Here is a 17322-nt window from a genome sequence, read left to right as displayed (position 1 = left end):
CAAAAGACTAGCCAGGCTCCCCAGGGTCTCCAATCAAGTAAGCATTAATAGGTAACCTGCCAGACAGGAAATAAATGACGACAGGAGATAAACAACGCACTCAGATTTCTGCTGTAGATCGCCCTTTCTGTGATGTAGGTGTGATGTGTCTGGGGGTGGTTTTGGACTCCAAGGCGGGCAATTTAAAATGTCTATATAAAGGCGCACACACCTTTGTTCGGGGTACTCCTCCTTTCCTGCGTGTGAGGGGAGCACCCTGTTGCAACAGTTCAATAAAGATCAGGCTTACTAGCTGCTTTGCTTCTCAATATTCTCTGGTTGGCCTCTGTTCTTTTCTCCGACCGATGGAGAACCTACAAAAGAATCTCTCAGGGCTCTTGTGTCCCCCATAAGGGAATGTGGCCCTCAGCCTTGACTTAAAAATTGCCAGCCGAAAGAACACACACACACACACAATTTGAATAATCTTTATTACTGTACGGTCAGCCCCTCCTGGCAGGTTTTTGGTCAGGCTGGTGTAACAGTGAAAGAGGTCCCCTTGGAAACGCTGACCTCATCTCTTCCGGTTGTTCTCATCTGAGCACTCCTGGAAGAACTCATTGCACAGGGAAGCGGTGAGAGCCAAGAAGACAGCGTACTCCTGGAAATCCAGTTCCTCATCTCCATTCTCATCTAGTTTCTTCATCAAGTTCTTGAACCCGGGTTCGTCTATCTTGCCCTGCGAGAAAGAGATGAGAGTAAAGCAGATTTCCTTGCATAGTACCGATGCCCCGTGTGTGTGTGTGTGTGTGTGTGTGTGTGTGTGTGTGTGTGTGTGTTGAATTCAGGTTTTAAGGCATAAAGTGCAAGATTCAACAAAAGATCTGAAACAAAAACTTTATTCAGCTATGCCTGGCAATGACGCTGGGAGTGGTCCGCCTGGAAAAAGCTTCCCTCCGGGTACCTGCTCTCCTTACCTTCAGTTCCATTAATTCATGGTGGGGAGAGACTAAGGGCTATGGCTCGGTGGGTGAAGCACCTCCTTTGCACCCAGAGGCTTCCAGGTTCAATCCCAATACATCTTCGGGAAGTGCTGAGAGAGAGCCACTTCTGCCAGTCAGTATGTTAAGATAGATGGACTAGTTGGCCTGCCTCTGTATAAGGAAGATTCTGTGCTCCAAAGCTTTGCGAGTTCCAAGTACTCAATCCAGTTCCCTTATCCTTGACTTAGACCCTAAAGATGTATGGCAACATTATTTCTATTGTTTAGGGGGTTTCGTTGGATTTTGTTGCTGCTGCCGTTACTGATATTAGCTTTTGCATCTTTATTTTTAGATCTTAGAACGATACACATGGAACTGGTTCAATTACGGTCATGTACTTTTTGATACGTTTTATTTATTGTCTGTGGCTACTTTTACTATGTTTCTAGTTATGTATATCTTTTCACGTCAGGGATAGTTCAATCGGTAGAGCACAACTCTTAATCTCATGGTCGTGGGTTCGAGCCCCACGTTGGGCAAAAGATTCCTGCATCTAGGGGTTGGACTAGATGACCCTTGGGTCCCTTGTACGATTCTATGTTGTAAGCCGCCTTGAGGAGGTTTTTAGCTATGGAAAGGCGGCATACAAATAAAATGATGAGAATGATCACCACCTCCCTCCATCCCCCACCACCACCTCGGAAGGGAAGTCTTTAATACGATACAATAATCTTTATTGTCGTTGTCCCATACAGAACAACGAAATTGAAAAAATCTACACCAGTCATTCAAAAACCCACAAGCCTGCTATCCCAGCCTGGTTAGCCCCTAAAAACTCTGATACCCCACAATTGAATACAATATATTCGCATAAAGGCTACCTTAAAAGGTAAAGGGACCCCTGACCATTAGGTCCAGTTGTGGCCGACTCTGGGGTTGCGGCGCTCATCTCGCTTTATTGGCCAAGGGAGCATGTGGCCAGCATGACTAAGCCGCTTCTGGCGAACCAGAGCAGCGCATGGAAACGCCGTTTACCTTCCCGCTGGAGCGGTACCTATTTATCTACTTGCACTTTGCTGTGCTTTCGATCTGCTAGGTGGGCAGGAGCAGGGACCGCGCAATGGGAGCTCACACCGTCACGGGGATTCGCCGCCGACCTTCTGATCGGCAAGTCCTAGGCTCTGGGGTTTAACCCACAGCGCCACCTGCGTCCCTAAAGACTACCTTATACTGCGTTTAAAACAAAAATCGCATTTGGATAGAAACTGTTTCTCAGGTGGCTAATCCTAGTCTTTATAACCCTGTACAGTCATACCTCGTGCTCTCCCAGCTATCTGCCTATCTCCCATTCCCACCACCCTTCTGTGTAACACCCCTCCCCACCTTCTCACTATATAGAAGGATCTGGCAACTTCTGTTTCAGTGTATCTGAAGAAGTGTGCATGCACACGAAAGCTCATACCAAGAACTAACTTAGTTGGTCTTTAAGGTGCTACTGGAAGGAATTTTTTTATTTTGACTATGGCAGACCAACACGGCTACCTATCTACTACCTCGTGTTGTGTTTGCTTCAGGTTGAGCGTTTTCAGGTTGCATCCCGCAGCGACGCAGAAGTACCAGAAAGGGTTACTTCCGGGTTTTGCCGCTCATGCATGGGCAAACACTCAAAATGACGTCACGCGCATGCGCAGAAGCGGCGAATCGCGGTACACGCATGCACAGACACAGGTTGCGTTCTGCTCAGGTTGTGAACAGGGCTCCGGAACGGATCCCGTTCGCAACCAGAGGTACTACTGTACCTTCTTCCAGAAGGCTGAAGCTGAAAGAGATCATTTCCGGGGTGGGCACTATCCTGCACTATCTCTGTAGCTTTCTTATGACACCTGGAAGCGTAGATTTGATCCAGGGTGGGAAGAGTGCACCCAGTTATTCTCTCCGCAGTCTTTACAACCCTGGACAGCATTGTTTTTCCCCTGACCGTTCAGCTCCCAAACCACACACACAGACCATAAGTTAATACACTCTCCACAGTACAATGGGAAAATGCCATTGCCGTAGGATCTCACCCTGACAAAGGTGGGGAGTTCATGGAGAAGCAGCTCCCTCATCTCAGCCTTGTTGAGCTTAAGCCGGTCTCCTTCCTTGCCGGAATATTTGTGGAAGGTGTTCACCAGAATCCCCAGGCACTCCTCAAGGGGAGCTTGCATCTCAATGTCTGGGAGGGGGAAAAAAGGAAGATGCAGAGAGAGGAGTAGGATTAGAACTCAGCCCTCAGTGGTTACAAAACTGGACTTGCAGGCTAGATAAATTCATGGAGGGAGAGGCTGTCAACGGCTGTCAGTCACGATGACTGTGCCCTTTTCTCTACGGTCAGAGGAAGTACAGTGGTACCTCGAGTTACAGACGCTTCAGGTTACAGACTCTGCTAACCCAGAAATAGTACCTCGGGTTAAGAACTTTGCCCCAGGATGAGAACAGAACTCGCTTGGCAGGGGCACTGTGGCAGCGGGAGGCCCCATTAGCTAAAGTGGTACCTCAGGTTAAGAATAGTTTCAGGTTAAGAATGGACCTCCAGAACGAATTAAGTGCTTAACCCAAGGTACCACTCTAATGCTTCTGAACCTCTGTTGCTGCAAACTGCAGGAGTAGTAGTAATAATAATAATATTTATTTATTTATTTATTTATTTATTTATTTATTTATTTCTCTCTCTCTCTCTCTCTCTCTCTCTCTCTCTCTCTCTCTCTCTCGCTCATCTGGCTGTATTTCCGCAGCCACTCTGGGCGGCTCCCAACAGAATATTAAAAACACAATAAAACATTACAAACTTCCCTAAACAGGGCTGCCTTCAGATGTCTTCTTCTAAAAGTCAGATAGTTGCTTATGTCCTTGACATCTGATAGGAGGGCATTCTGCAGGGTGGGCGCCACCACCGAGAAGGCCCTCTGCCTGGTTCCCTGTAACTTCGCTTCTCTCAGTGAGGGAACCACCAGGAGAACCTCAGAGCTGGACCTCACTGTCCGGGCTGAACGACGGTGGTGGAGATGCTCCTTCAGGTATACTGGGCCAAGGCATACTGGGCCGAGGAGAGAGTGTTCTTGCACTCGGGTCCTGCTGAGGGTTTCCCACAGACATCTGGCTAGCCACTGTGAGAACAGGATGCTGGACTAGATGGGACACAGACCTAATCCTGCTGGGTGATTCTTGTGTCCTCATGCAACAAAATAAGACGTGGGTAGCTAAGATGCTCTGGTCTCCTTGCAAGAAGGAAGGGCTTCTAGCTCGATGGCTGAGCCCTTGCTCTGCATGAAGAATGTCCTGGGTTCAAGCCCCAATGCATAGCTGTCAACTTTTCCCTTTTCTTGCGAGGAATCCTATTAGGAATATGGGAATTTCCCTTAAAAAAGGAAAACGTTGACAGCTACGCCCCAATGGCATCTCCAGGCTAAAGCCGGGAATGTTCTCTGCCTAAAACCCTAGAGAACTGCTGCCAGTCAGTGTAGACAGCACTGCGCTAGGCAAACCAATGATCTGATTCAGTAGAAGGCAGTTTCCTACGTTCTGCCTCCTGGATCTTGCTAAACTCCAACTCCCACAAGCCCCAGACAACATGGCGAGTAGCCAAGGGACAATGGGAGCAGTAGTCTATCAACATCTGGGGGTACCCCATAGACTTCCTCCATCACTGTCCTAGACCAATCATGTCCCAACCAATCAGGGATCACTATTGAATGCACTTAGTAAAGCAAAGATGGGGAACTTGTGCCCTTCTAGATTTTGTTGGACTCCCTGCCGCCCTGGCCAGCACAGCTGTTTGTTTTTAGAAGATGGTGAAGAGAAGGGGGGGAATGACTCACCCAGCTAAGTAGAGGGAGAAACCCAGCCGTATGAAACTACGATGTAAACTCAGCCGAATGTTTCTTTTCTGGCGCCCAGTAAACAACTGCTCTGCATAGCCTCCGCTTCCAGAAATGCCGGTGTCTCGTGCTCAGTTCTGCAGTGGGAACCCTTGACTCCGAGCCACCTCTTTGCTCCTAGCAAGCCCTGAGTTCGAGGCTCTTCTTGTCCCTTTCGCCAGCAGAGCCTGAAGCAGAGAGAGGGAAAATATCCTTTTTAAAAAAACCGAATGCTTCTGCTGTCAGAGTGACTCCAAAAGCCTAGCATATGTTAGGAATGTTGTAGATGGAAGCCTAGATTTCAACAGGGACATGTTTATTATTCCCATCCCTGCAGTGCTTACGAAATAATAAACTGGATCTGCCGAAAGCCTGTCTCTGAAGCCTGGATAGGCAGCCTGTGCGTGTGGGAACATGACTCAAAGGAAGGGCTCAGCGACAGGGTAGAACCTTTGCATGCAGATGGCCCCAGGTTTGGTCCCTGCCACCTCCAGGTTGGACTGGGAAAGACTATATTTTCCAACATTCTCCCGATGAAAATAGGGATGTCCTGTTCAATGATGATGATGATAATAATAATTTTTATTTATACCCTGCCCTCCCCAGCCAAGGCCGGGCTCAGGGCGGCTAACAAGCAATAATAAAAACAAGTTGAATGAATACAACTTAAAAACAAGATTAAAATACAACATTAAAATATTGAAACATTAAAATATTAAAATGCAGCCTCATCACAGGAGGAGAAAGGAAAAAGGAAAAAGAAAGAGGGGGAGGGAATCAAATTGGCTCCAAGCCAAAGGCCAGGTGGAACAACTCTGTCTTACAGGCCCTGTGGAAAGAAATCAGATCCCGCAGGGCCCTGGTCTCATGAGGCAGAGCGTTCCACCAGGCCGGAGCCAGTGCTGAAAAGGCCCTGGCACTGGTTGAAGCTAATCTAACTTCCTTAGGGCCTGGGACCTCTAGGGTGTTGTTGCTGATGATGATGATGGTACTCCGCCCATCATCACTGTGGGTTGCCACAGCCACTCAGGGCAGCTTCCAATATATAAAAACATAATAAAACGGCAAGAGTATTGTTAGCTCAGAAATGGAAGCAAGAAGAAATTCCGACGAAAGAAGAATGGCAGACGAAATTAATGGACTATGCATAATTGGACAAAATGACAGGAAGGATTCAAAACCTGCAGGATCAGAGATTTACAGAAGATTGGAAGAAGTATATGAATTATTTGAAGAGCAGCTGTAATCAACAAATTATGCTAGTAGGACTGCAAGAAGTTTTGTAAGGAGAAATATACGAAGTGGTACAAAGTAGAAAAAGATAAGAGATATTGGTTATGAGTTTGAAATGTAATAGGGAAGATAAGAAAGGCATACTAAGAGATTAGATTGGAAATTTTCAGACAGGACTGATGGAAGTCAAAAAAATTGAATAAGATGTAAAAGTATGTTTAATTACTGTTGAAAATGATATGTGTATACAGTGGTACCTTGGGTTAAGTACTTAATTCCTTCTGGAGGTCCATTCTTAACCTGAAACTGTTCTTAACCTGAAGCACCGCTTTAGCTAATGGGGCCTCCTGCTGCTGCCGCGCCGCCGGAGCCCAATTTCTGTTCTCATCCTGAAGCAAAGTTCTTAACCTGAAGCCCTATTTCTGGGTCAACAGAGTCTGTAACCTGAAGCATATGTAACCTGAGGTACCACTGTGTGTGTGTGTGTGTGTGTGTGTAAAACACAATAAAACATTAAATATTTAAAAACTGTCCCTATACAGGGTGCCTTCAGATGTCTTCTAAAGGTTGCATAGTTACTTATCTCCTTGGCTTGTGGGGGTCGCATAATTCCATACCCTCCAACATTTCTCCAGTGAAAATAGGGACGTCCTAAGGAAAAGTGGGACATTCTGGGATCAAATCAGAAACTGGGACGGCTTCTGTAAATCCCTGGGAAACAGGGACACTCGGAAGGTCCGAAGGCTCCGTCTGAAACCATGGACAGCTGCTGCCGGACAGATAGGCTACAATTCCCATCAGCCCTGAGACCCTGACCGTTGGCTATGTTGCTTGGGGGCTGATGGGAGTTGGAGTCCAACCTCATCTGGAGGTCACCAGAAGGAAGCCTATTGTGTTCATTCCAAAGTATTGCATTGGGTAAGTAGATCTTTGTATGCAGGTTTCACCCCCCGGGAACTCTAGGTGGGACCAGGAATGCAGCCAAGCCTGAACCTCTGCTGGCCAGTGCAGGCAGTTACTGAGATAGATGGACCAGTGGTCTGACTCAATTAAGGCAGCTTCCTATGTTGCTCTGTCATAGGGGAAGGCGTCAGCATCTACTCTGCATTCAGAAGGTTTGAGGTTCAGTCCCTCGAGGGACACGGGTGGCGCTGTGGGTTAAACCACAGAGCATAGGACTTGCTGATCAGAAGGTCGGCGGTTCGAATCCCCGTGAAGGGGTGAGCTCCCGTTGCTCGGTCCCTGCTCCTGCCAACCTAGCAGTTCGAAAGCACGTCAAAGTGCAAGTAGATAAATAGGTACTGCTCCGGCAGGAAGGTAAACGGCGTTTCCATGCACTGCTCTGGTTCACCAGAAGCGGCTTAGTCATGCTGGCCACATGACCCGGAAGCTGTACGCCGGCTCCCTCGGCCAATAAAGCGAGATGAGCGCTGCAACCCCAGAGTTGGTCACGACTGGACCTAATGGTCAGGGGTCCCTTTACCTTTACCTTTACCCTCCAGATAGGACTGCCATTGTACTCATGGTGAGTAACGATTTCTGTCTGGAGGGTAGTGGTTAAGAGCGGTAGTCACGTAATCTGGGGAACCGGGTTCGCTTCTCTGCTCCTCCACATGCAGCTGCTGGGTGACCTTGGGCCAGTCACACTTCTCTGAAGTCTCTCAGCCCCACTCACCTCACAGAGTGTTTGTTGTGGGGGAGGAAGGGAAAGGAGATTGTTAGCCACTTTGAGACTCCTGAAGGGGAGTGAAAGGCGGGATATCAAATCCAAACTCTTCTTCTTCTTCTTCTTCCTTTGAGAACATATCTGAGTGCTGTTCCCTCAACCCCCAGTCCCAGTTGGAGACACAGCCTCAGGCCTTCGAGTCGAAACCTGCCAAACAGGTGTGTGGAAAGAGGCCCACCCAGGTATCTGGACTGTTCTCAGGTTGCCAGGCTGCTTCGTGCCTTGGGTGGTTCATTTCCTGCGTTGCTGTGGTCTGTTGCCTGCCTATATGCACTGAGACGGTCACCTTCCAACCTCACTCCCCGCTTTAATTGTAGACACCAAATAAGAGTAAACAGCAAGCATCTCCTGTCTCCCCCCTCTCTCTGATCCACACAGACGTACATCTCAAATGCTCATTACTGCCTCCATCCCAGAATATTCTCCAACCCACTAAATCCGGTGGAAAATCTGGCATGGATTATCTGGTAATCAGAGTTTTCTTTTTCTGGAATCACGGCTAGGAATAGAACAATAATAATTTTCTTATTTATACCCCGCCCACCTGGCTGGGTTTCCCTAGCCACTCTGGGCGGCTTCCAGAACTTATAAAAACATAATAAAACGTCAAACATTAAAAACTTCCTGATACAGGGCTGCTTTCATATGTCTTTGAAAAGTTGTGTAGTTCCTTTATCTCCTTGAAATCTGGTGGGAGGGAGTTCCACAGGAACGGGCAGAACAGGATATTCATCTCCCACATGGCAGCAGAGCCAAAGGTTCTCCAATGTGCCATTCAACAGTGAAAGCATATAAACCAGCAGTTCTCAACCTGTGGGTCCCCAGATGTTGTTGGACTACAACTCCCATCATCCCTGAGCTCTGGCCTTGCTAGCTAGGGGTGATGGGAGTTGTAGTTCATCAACATCTGGGGACACACAGGTTGAGAAAGGCTGCTATAAACGGACAGCTCTGCCAATGCCTCATCACCATTCACAGCAAGAGAGGGTTAAATAGCACTTTACCCTGTCACCTGTCACCTGACTTGCACAGGGGGTGGAGCTAACCCCTGTGCTCCCACCACCCCTTTCTCAATCCATGCTACTAGTCCCTGTGAGAAATTTTTTGCCACCATCCAATTTTCTGTGAATTACGGAATCCTCTACATAAGGTGCCCTGACAAGTGACCACCAAGGGAAAAAAGGACAGGAAAGTCAGGGTTAATATTAAAAAGAAAATTTTATTGTTATGAATTTAAATGGGAAGACACTGCAAGTGTGATCCTCCAGGGCTTATTTTTTGGGGAGTGGGCATTTGGGGCAACCCCGAAAGAATTCGTCGAATCCCATCGCCACACAAGCCAGGAAGCACAAGAACTCCTGGAAGTCTATTTCCTGGTCCCGGTTGTGGTCCAGGTCATTCATGATCTTCTGGAATTCTGCCCCGTCCATCCGTTTCTGGGAGCATTGGAAAGAAAAAAGGAAACCATTAGCTTCAATAATTCAGAGCCTGTTTTTCTCTTCCTTCCTCCTCACCGTTTCCTTTCATGCTGTGTCTTTTTTTTTTGTTTGTAAAAAGGAGGGTTGGGATTGCATTGAGATTTTTTTAAAAAAAATAATCTTATGATAACTCTGGGATCCTTTTTGCCAAAGAGTAGAGGTGCTTTAATAATAATAATAATAATAATAATAATAATAATAATAATAACCATTTTAACTAAAGATCCACTCAAACAGGCCAAGCAACAGGTACACTGAGAAGGCAGGCAACTAAATACAGTGGTACCTCAGGTTAAGTACTTAATTTGTTCCAGAGGTCCGTACTTAACCTGAAACTGTTCTTAACCTGAAGCACCACTTTAGCTAATGGGGCCTCCTGCTGCTGCTGCTGCTGCGCCGCCAGAGCACGATTTCTGTTCTCATCCTGAAGCAAAGTTCTTAACCTGAAGCACTATTTCTGGGTTAGCGGAGTCTGTAACCCGAAGCGTCTGTAACCCGAGGCACCACTGTAAGCCCAAGTTCTTTTGCACTACTTCTTTGGACATTCCCCTGTTACAAGCCTTTTAATTTTATTTAATTTGTGAATTTAATGAGAAGGGAAAGGAAGAAAAGATGAAACAGAACTTAAAGAAGAAAAATAGAGAAGAGAAAAAATACGAATGATATATAATAAGACACAAACAGTATTACACAGACCGCCATCAGGTCACATTGTGGTTATAGTGATCAGTAGCACACAAATCTTAAACTTCATCCAGAATTTACCTTAGATGCCTCTGCATTGAGCAGTTTACATATACATAGGCCTTTGGGTTCGTCCCTCTAGGACATGGGTAGGCAAACTAAGGCCCGGGGGCCAGATCCAGCCCAATTGCCTTCTAAATCTGTCCCGCAGACGGTCCAGGAATCAGCATGTTTTTACATGAGTAGAATGTGTCCTTTTCTTTAAAATGCATCTCTGGAGCATTTGTGGGGCATAGGAATTTGTTCATTTTTTATTTTGTTTTTCAAAATATAATCCGGCCCCCCACAAGGGCTGAGGGACAGTGGACCGGCCCCCTGCTGAAAAAGTTTGCAGAGCCCTGCTCTAGGATATGACCACAGATTGCCACCAGTACCTTCCCCAAATTTCAGCCACTTACCACTTACCGTTTTCCATCTTAAAGCAAAAAGACACATCTTCAGCATAAAATGCCCCAGAAATGCATTGAGGTGTGTTTATAAAAAATAAGAGCCTTTTGGATCAGGCCAAGAGCCCATCTAGCTCAGAATCCTGTTCCCCCAGTGGCCAATGCAAGAAGGATTCAAGCGCAAAAGACCTGTCTCCCTTCCAGTGGTATTCAGCAGCTGGGATTCAGAAGCCTAGCCATCCTCTTTCAAAGTCATCTACTGTGGAGCCTTGGTTCTCAAACGGCTTAGTTGATGAACAAATCGGCTCCCGAAGGCCAAAAACCCAGAAGTAAGTGTTCCGGTTTTTGAACATTTTTCAGAAGCTGAACGTCCGATGCGGCTGTCAGCTATTGTTTCCGGGGCGCCTGCACCAATCGGAAGCCGTGCCTTGGTTTTTGAACGTTTCGGGAGTCGTACGGACTTCCGGAACGGATTAAGTTCGAGAACCAAGGTTCCACTGTATTTTGGTAGCCACCCCGCCTCCTATCAGAGGGCGTACCAAAGTTTAACAATGCGCTCTGTGAAAATGTACTTTCTTTCCTCTTTCCTGAGACAGGTAAAAGGCCAATGTTAGCGGACTGGGGCAGTAAAACACCCCATCATTCCCCCCCCCCAAAAGATAAAGCAGGCAGCTATCTTAACTGTCCATTTGAAGACACCAAGATCCACTAATTCAAAATATCATCTGCCCTACCCTTTTCACGACCTGCCTTCTGGATATTACAGTTTCAAGCTAATCAGCAGGGTCTGGATTCGAGATGCGACACAGAGGCCTCTCACCATGTCCTTTGACATCACTAAACAACAACAAACCTCTGGTTACGTGAAGCATATTCAATAAACACACAAGACGTAACCGGCTGTACGTTTGAATAAATAAGGCACACTATTCATTGTATTAAATCGTAGATTTCAACAGAAGTAGCTCATAAAGTTCAACGAAAAAAGCAGAAGACCCAGTGGATCAGTTCATTCTCTAGTCAGTTCATGCATAAAGTCCATACAAGTATCTATTCCACCTGTCTGTTCATAGAATCCAGTAATCCACACGAAAGGTTGTTACAGTTCCACAGAATCCTTTCACAGAGTCTAAGACAAGGATTTCCGGAATATTAGCCTTTTTTCACCATCCTGGGCTTTATCAGTAGTACAAGGTAAAGGGACCATTAGGTCCAGTCGTGACCAACTCTAGGGTTGCGGCGCTCATCTCGCTTTATTGGCCGAGGGAGCCGCTGTACAGCTTCCGGATCATGTGGCCAGCAGGATTAAGCCGCTTGTGGCGAACCAGAGGAGCGCATGGAAACGCCATTTACCTTCCCGCTGGAGTGGTACCTATTTATCTACTTGTACTTTGACGTGTTTTCAAACTGCCAGGTTGGCAGGAATCAGTAGTACAAACTCATATATGATATCATAGGACAGTGGATCTTATAGCATAGTTGTATCTGCTGTCCTATGATATTATATATGAGTTTGTACAACTGACGAAGCCCAGGACGGCAAAACAAAGCTAATATTCTGGAAATCCTTGCCTTGGACTCTGTGAAAGGGTTCTGTGGAACTGTAACAACCTTTTGTGTGGATTTTGGGACTCTATGAACAGACAGGTGGAATAGACACTTACACATATATGGACCTTATGCATGAACTGATTAGAGAATGGATCCACTGGGTCTTCTGATTTTTTCGTTGAACTTTGACATCACCAGACATGCACTACACGCTTCCCAGTTAATCCGAATGTTTTTGCGCAAACGACGACTTAACATCCCAGGGGTTTGTTTTGCTGGAAGGACTTACGCCATGGAAGGCGGGGAGTTCGTTCATCAGGAGCTCTTTCATCTCCGACTTGTTGAGCTTGTACTTATCCCCCTCCTTCCCGGAATATTTGTGGAAGGTCGCGACGATGGTGGCCAAGCACTTTTCCAAAGGAGTCGCCATGGTGAACCTGAAAAAGACCAAGGGGAGAGTGAAGTGGGAACATCCAAGGGGAAAAGAACCAAGGAGCGTGTGTTTAGAGGAATGGACAGACAAATCTGTAGGGTAGACAGACAGATGGTTGAAGAGAAGGGTGACTAAGATGATCAAGGGTCTGGAAACCAAGCCTTATGAGGAGCGGTTGAAGGAGCTGGGTGGAATTAGCCTGGAGAAGACCTGGAGGTGACACAATAGCCACCTTCAAATCTCTGAAGGGCTTTCAGATGGAGGACAGAGCAAACTCGATTTCTTGAGCTAGCCGACCTGACTGGAAGAGTCCGTGACCAGAGGAGGATTATCAGGAAGAATGGATGAAATTTAAAGACTATTTAGTTAAACATGTTAAGTTAACTTAATTGGAAAAGCTTGCAAATATCAGATAGGCTTAGGATTTAAACATGTAACGTGATGAATCAATAGGTTTAATACTGAATTGGAAAGGAAAAAAAAGATGTTAAGTGATTAAGTTAATTTTATAATAATATTAGTTTTGGAAAACTGTTAAAATGATGTACACTGAAATTCAACCAGGGGGATACGAGGAAGTCACTTAACAATGTTACTAAGATTGGTTTAAATACGGTGGAGATTTATGTTTGTTTGTTTGTTTATTTGTTTGTTCAATTTTTTTTGGAAAATCAATAATTTTTTTTGGAAAGCCAAACAAACTCGATTTCTGCTGCTCCAGAGGGTAAGACCCAAATGATAAGAAATGAGATTCCACCTAAACATCAGGAAGAACTTATTGACAGTAAGAGATGTTTGACAGGAGAACGGACTACCTTGGAAGGTGCTGGACTCTACATCACGAGAGGTTTATCAGGAGAGGTTGGGTGGCCACCTGCTGGGAATTATTTAGCGCTGTTTCCTGCATTGCAGGGACTTGGACTACATGACCTCCGGGGTCCCTTCCAGCTCCATGATTCTAGCCTGTCAGCCATACCCTCTTGCAGGATACGCCATTCCATTTCTCTCCTGGTTTTCAACACCCTCATTCCATCTCCCAACAGCCGGTCAAGATTCTGTGACCACTGCATATCCTGTATCTTCTGTGGGTTGTTTGGGGTGGCTTTCCCCCCATTAGGATCCCCACATCCTAAAGTTTTGGATCTCTGCAAACCTCAAGATTCCCCCCAGAACACCAACACATTCTTCTTGTGCATGGCTGGTCCTGTTCTGGCTACACAAGGACCCATAATTGGTAGAATGAATTTGCTATCAGTATATCTTATAAACAGAAAGGATGAGCACCGTGGGGTATACTCAGAGGAGACCTACTAACGTTAATGGACCTGAGTTCGTCTCGCTCATGGATTTCAGTGGGTCTGCTCTGGGTAGGATGAGCATGGTTTGCACTGAGACAGACCATTGATGCACCTAGCATTTAGCAGTCTAACAATTAGACTTTCCTTCCTCCCTGATCCTCTTGTTAAAAGTTGGAGGTGGGCAGTGGTTTGAGCCTGGGAGATCTTTCCACATGGAAGGGAAGCACTCTACCACTGAGGTATGGTCCTCTCCTAAAGCAAGCCTAGAGGACACCTGGTTCTCCAGATGTTGTCAGGCCACAACTCTGGCCATGGTGAGGGAGGATGGGTCTAGAGGAACTTGGGAGTCCATAAAGCCTGGCAGAGCCGTATGTCCCTCTGTCCTGCTCTAATGGGATGGGCCCCCAATGCCAACATCTCCAGAACATCCTAGCATCCTTCACCACCTTTCCCTTACCAAAGTACAGAGTCCCATTTCTGGCTGAGTCACATGAAAAGGCATCCTCCCCAACACAAGAATTTGAGCCACAAAGAAGGGGAATTCTACAGAATTTGCAAGCATCTGTCTCTTGACCTCGGTCCAAGGCCCTGGAGGGCTCTATCGGGGACATCTCCTCTCAGGACTTCACAAAAACACACACACCACCAGCTGTTTTGAGTTCCTGATGGAAGGAAGGACAGGAAGAGACTTACCAAGAAGAACGGCAGCACGGATTCTGGAGCCAAAGTAGAGGGACGTTGTCTGAGTACAGTCGATGGAGGCCCTTATACCTTCTCCTGGTCCAGCCTCCCAAAGTACCACCAGACCTGATTGACTCTGTATTGGCCAATAACAAAGCACATCATCTGTGGAGTGTTTTCCCTGCCCAACAGCTGATTGGCTCATGGGGTTCTCTGGACACGGCAAACCAACCAACCAGCCTGTCCCTCGCCCATCCCGCATCACCCACCGCCGCCCCATTTTTGCCCAGCCAGGTGTGTAACCTCATCAGGCTCCATACATGGGCCACTGGCCTCGAATCCTGACAGGTCACAGGCTGCTGATGTGCCGCCCCGAGATGCGATCTGACACTTGAGCAGATCCCGCGAGGCGCATGGAATCTGATGGTTCAGTCGCCTCGCTTAACCCCTTCTGATTGGGGGAACCATGAGTAAGAAGATCGGAAGAGCTTGGCTGTTGAATCAGGCAGGTGGTGTGTTTAGTCCAGCATCATCTTCTCACAGTGGCCAACTAGTTGTCCCTGGGAAATCAGTAAGAAGAATTCAACTACAATAATAATAATAAAAATTATTTATACCCCGCCCGCCCTGGCCAGAGCCGGGCTCAGGACAGCTAACACCAATAAAATCACAGTAAAAACATAATGGGGGGGAACCAATTTAAAATACAGGTTAAAATGCAATTTAAAATGCAGCCTCATTTTAAAAGTAGCCAATAGATCAAGACCATAAGGGGAGGGAAACACAAGGGTTAGACTGAGTCCAAACCAAAGGCCAGGTGGAACAGCTCTGTCTTGCAGGCGCTGTGGAAAGATGTCAAGTCCCGCAGGGCCCTGGTCTCTTGGGACAGAGCGTTCCAGCAAGACGGGGCCAGTACTGAAAAGGCCCTGGCCCTAGTTGAGACCAATCTAACCACCTTGCGACCTGGGACAAAAGGACGTCCTTTTTCCAGCAACCCTGGATGGGTCATTGGCCTGGTTCAGGAAGGATCAGTTTCTGTTCTTATGTCCCAGGCTAAGTTTGGCAATCTTGGTGGCTGCCCCAAACAGGGAGAATGGGATCCGCGTATTCAGAAACAATATGTGAATTGAAAGACAGCTCTCCTTTGATAGCCCCACTCCTCTGAATTTTGTAGCGTAGTTCTACAGCTGTGAAACATGTCCCAAAATGCACATATAGTCGTACCTCGGTTCCTGAACACCTTGGGAGTCGAACGTTCCAGCTCCTGAACAATCGAAAACTGGGAGTGTTCCGGTTTTTGAACATTCTTTTGAAAGCCGAATGTCTGACAGGGCTTCCACGGCTTCTGACTGACTGCAGGAGCTTTGGTCGAAGCCGTGCTTTGGTTTTCGAACATTTTTGAAGTCCAACAGACTTCCGGAACGGATTCTGTTCGACTTCCGAGGTATGACTGTACAGTGGCACCTTGGGTTACATACGCTTCAGGTTACAGACTCCGCTAACCCAGAAATAGTACCTCTGGTTAAGAACTTTGCTTCAGGATGAGAACAGAAATCGTGCTCCGCCGGCGCGGTGGCAGCAGGATGCCCCATTAGCTAAAGTGGTGCTTCAGGTTAAGTACAGTTTCAGGTTAAGAACGGACCTCTGGAACGAATTAAGTACTTAACCCGAGGTACCACTGTATTTGGAAAAAACCAACAACTGTTTCTCAGAGAGCTGAGTGAGGTTTCGCTTTGTGCAGCAGCCACTCCCATCACATTCACACCTCTGGATTGTTTGTTTTTTAAATTTCTAGCTCTCAATATCTCAAACTGAAGAGTACGTGGGCAGCACAAAGTGACATTTTGGAAGTTGCAAAGCGTTGTTCGTTGGGTAAGATTTATCATGGCAGGAGAAAAATCGCACAAGAAGAGCGACACTTTGCAGAGCAGGTAACAGTTTAGTGAAGTTAAGAAAAGTTAAGAACAGACCTCCGGAACGAATTAAGTACTTAACCCGAGATACCACTGTACTAGGATTAAGCATGCCTAAAATGGCATATGTAGCAGAAAACAACATGCCTAGATGTGTTGCTTTGTGGAAAGTTCCTTTGCAAAAAAAGAGAGATGTCCTGTTTGTAACTGAAGGTTACCTGTTGCACCTGGAGCGATCAGAGAAAAGAGAAGCTCTTGGCTGGATGATCCCATTCATCTCTCTCTCTCTCTCTATCTATCTATCTATCTATCTATCTCTGGCACTCAAGGGAGTTTCAGAAGGCCCTCAGCTAGCATTTGGGCTGGGGTAAATTCACTGGTAAATATGCAATAATTGACTGGTTGATTAAAAATATTAATAATTAACCGTGGATTTCAATAACTGGCATGGCAAGCCAAATTCAGCCTGCAAGTTGTAAGGCATCTCTCTCTCTCTCTCTCTCTCTCTCTCTCTCCCAAGATCACCCAATGAGCTCTTCGGCCGAGTGGAGATTTGAACCCAGGTCTCCTGGGTGCCAGTCCGATGCTCTAACCACTAAACCAACACTGGATCTTATTTGTTGCACACGTTCCACGTGTTCTTAGGTGTCCCACACTGAAATTAAAATACTCTTAATAAATAGAAATACAGTGGTACTTCGGGTTACATACACTTCAGGTTAAATATGCTTCAGGTTACACACTCCGCTAACCCAGAAATAGTGCTTTAGGTTAAGAACTTTGCTTCAGGATGAGAACAGAAATCGTGCTCTGGGGCGCGGAGGCAGCAGGAGGCCCTATTAGCTAAAGTGGTGCTTCAGGTTAAGAACAGTTTCAGGTTAAGAATGGACCTCCGGAACGAATTAAGTACTTAACCCGAGGTACCACTGTAAACAATATAAGAGGAGTGTGCTGGATCAGGCCAAAGGGCCATCTAGTCTGGCATCCTGCTCTAACATAATAATAATAATAATAATAATAA

General features: G+C 46.5%; 1 protein-coding gene across 1 annotated transcript; it reads right to left on the bottom strand.

Annotated features, from left to right (window-relative positions):
* Positions 1–451: 451 nt before the first annotated feature.
* LOC310693846 (uncharacterized protein) lies at positions 452–14549 on the bottom strand. The gene is made up of 5 exons (XM_083476232.1): positions 14401–14549; positions 12266–12413; positions 9103–9253; positions 3029–3177; positions 452–718 (listed from the first exon to the last, which is right to left on the bottom strand). Exons 2-5 carry the CDS (start codon positions 12404–12406, stop codon positions 554–556), a joined length of 606 nt encoding a protein of 201 aa, XP_083332358.1. The 5' UTR covers positions 12407–12413; positions 14401–14549; the 3' UTR covers positions 452–553.
* Positions 14550–17322: the final 2773 nt, after the last annotated feature.

The sequence above is a fragment of the Podarcis liolepis genome, assembly GCF_965112155.1.
Source record: "Podarcis liolepis genome assembly, chromosome: 15".
NCBI lineage: Eukaryota > Metazoa > Chordata > Lepidosauria > Squamata > Lacertidae > Podarcis > Podarcis liolepis.
This window is presented reverse-complemented; position numbering and strand designations above follow the sequence as displayed.

Coding starts and splice junctions, on each gene's coding strand:
- LOC310693846 (XM_083476232.1), bottom strand. CDS start 12,406: ATGGCGACTCCTTTGGAAAAGTGCTTGGCCACCATCGTCGCGACCTTC. Junction 9,254..12,265: donor AACTCCCCGCCTTCCATGGC/GTAAGTCCTTCC, acceptor CAATGCTCCCAG/AAACGGATGGACGGGGCAGA. Junction 3,178..9,102: donor GGGTTGCCCCAAATGCCCAC/TCCCCAAAAAAT, acceptor TCCCCCTCCCAG/ACATTGAGATGCAAGCTCCC.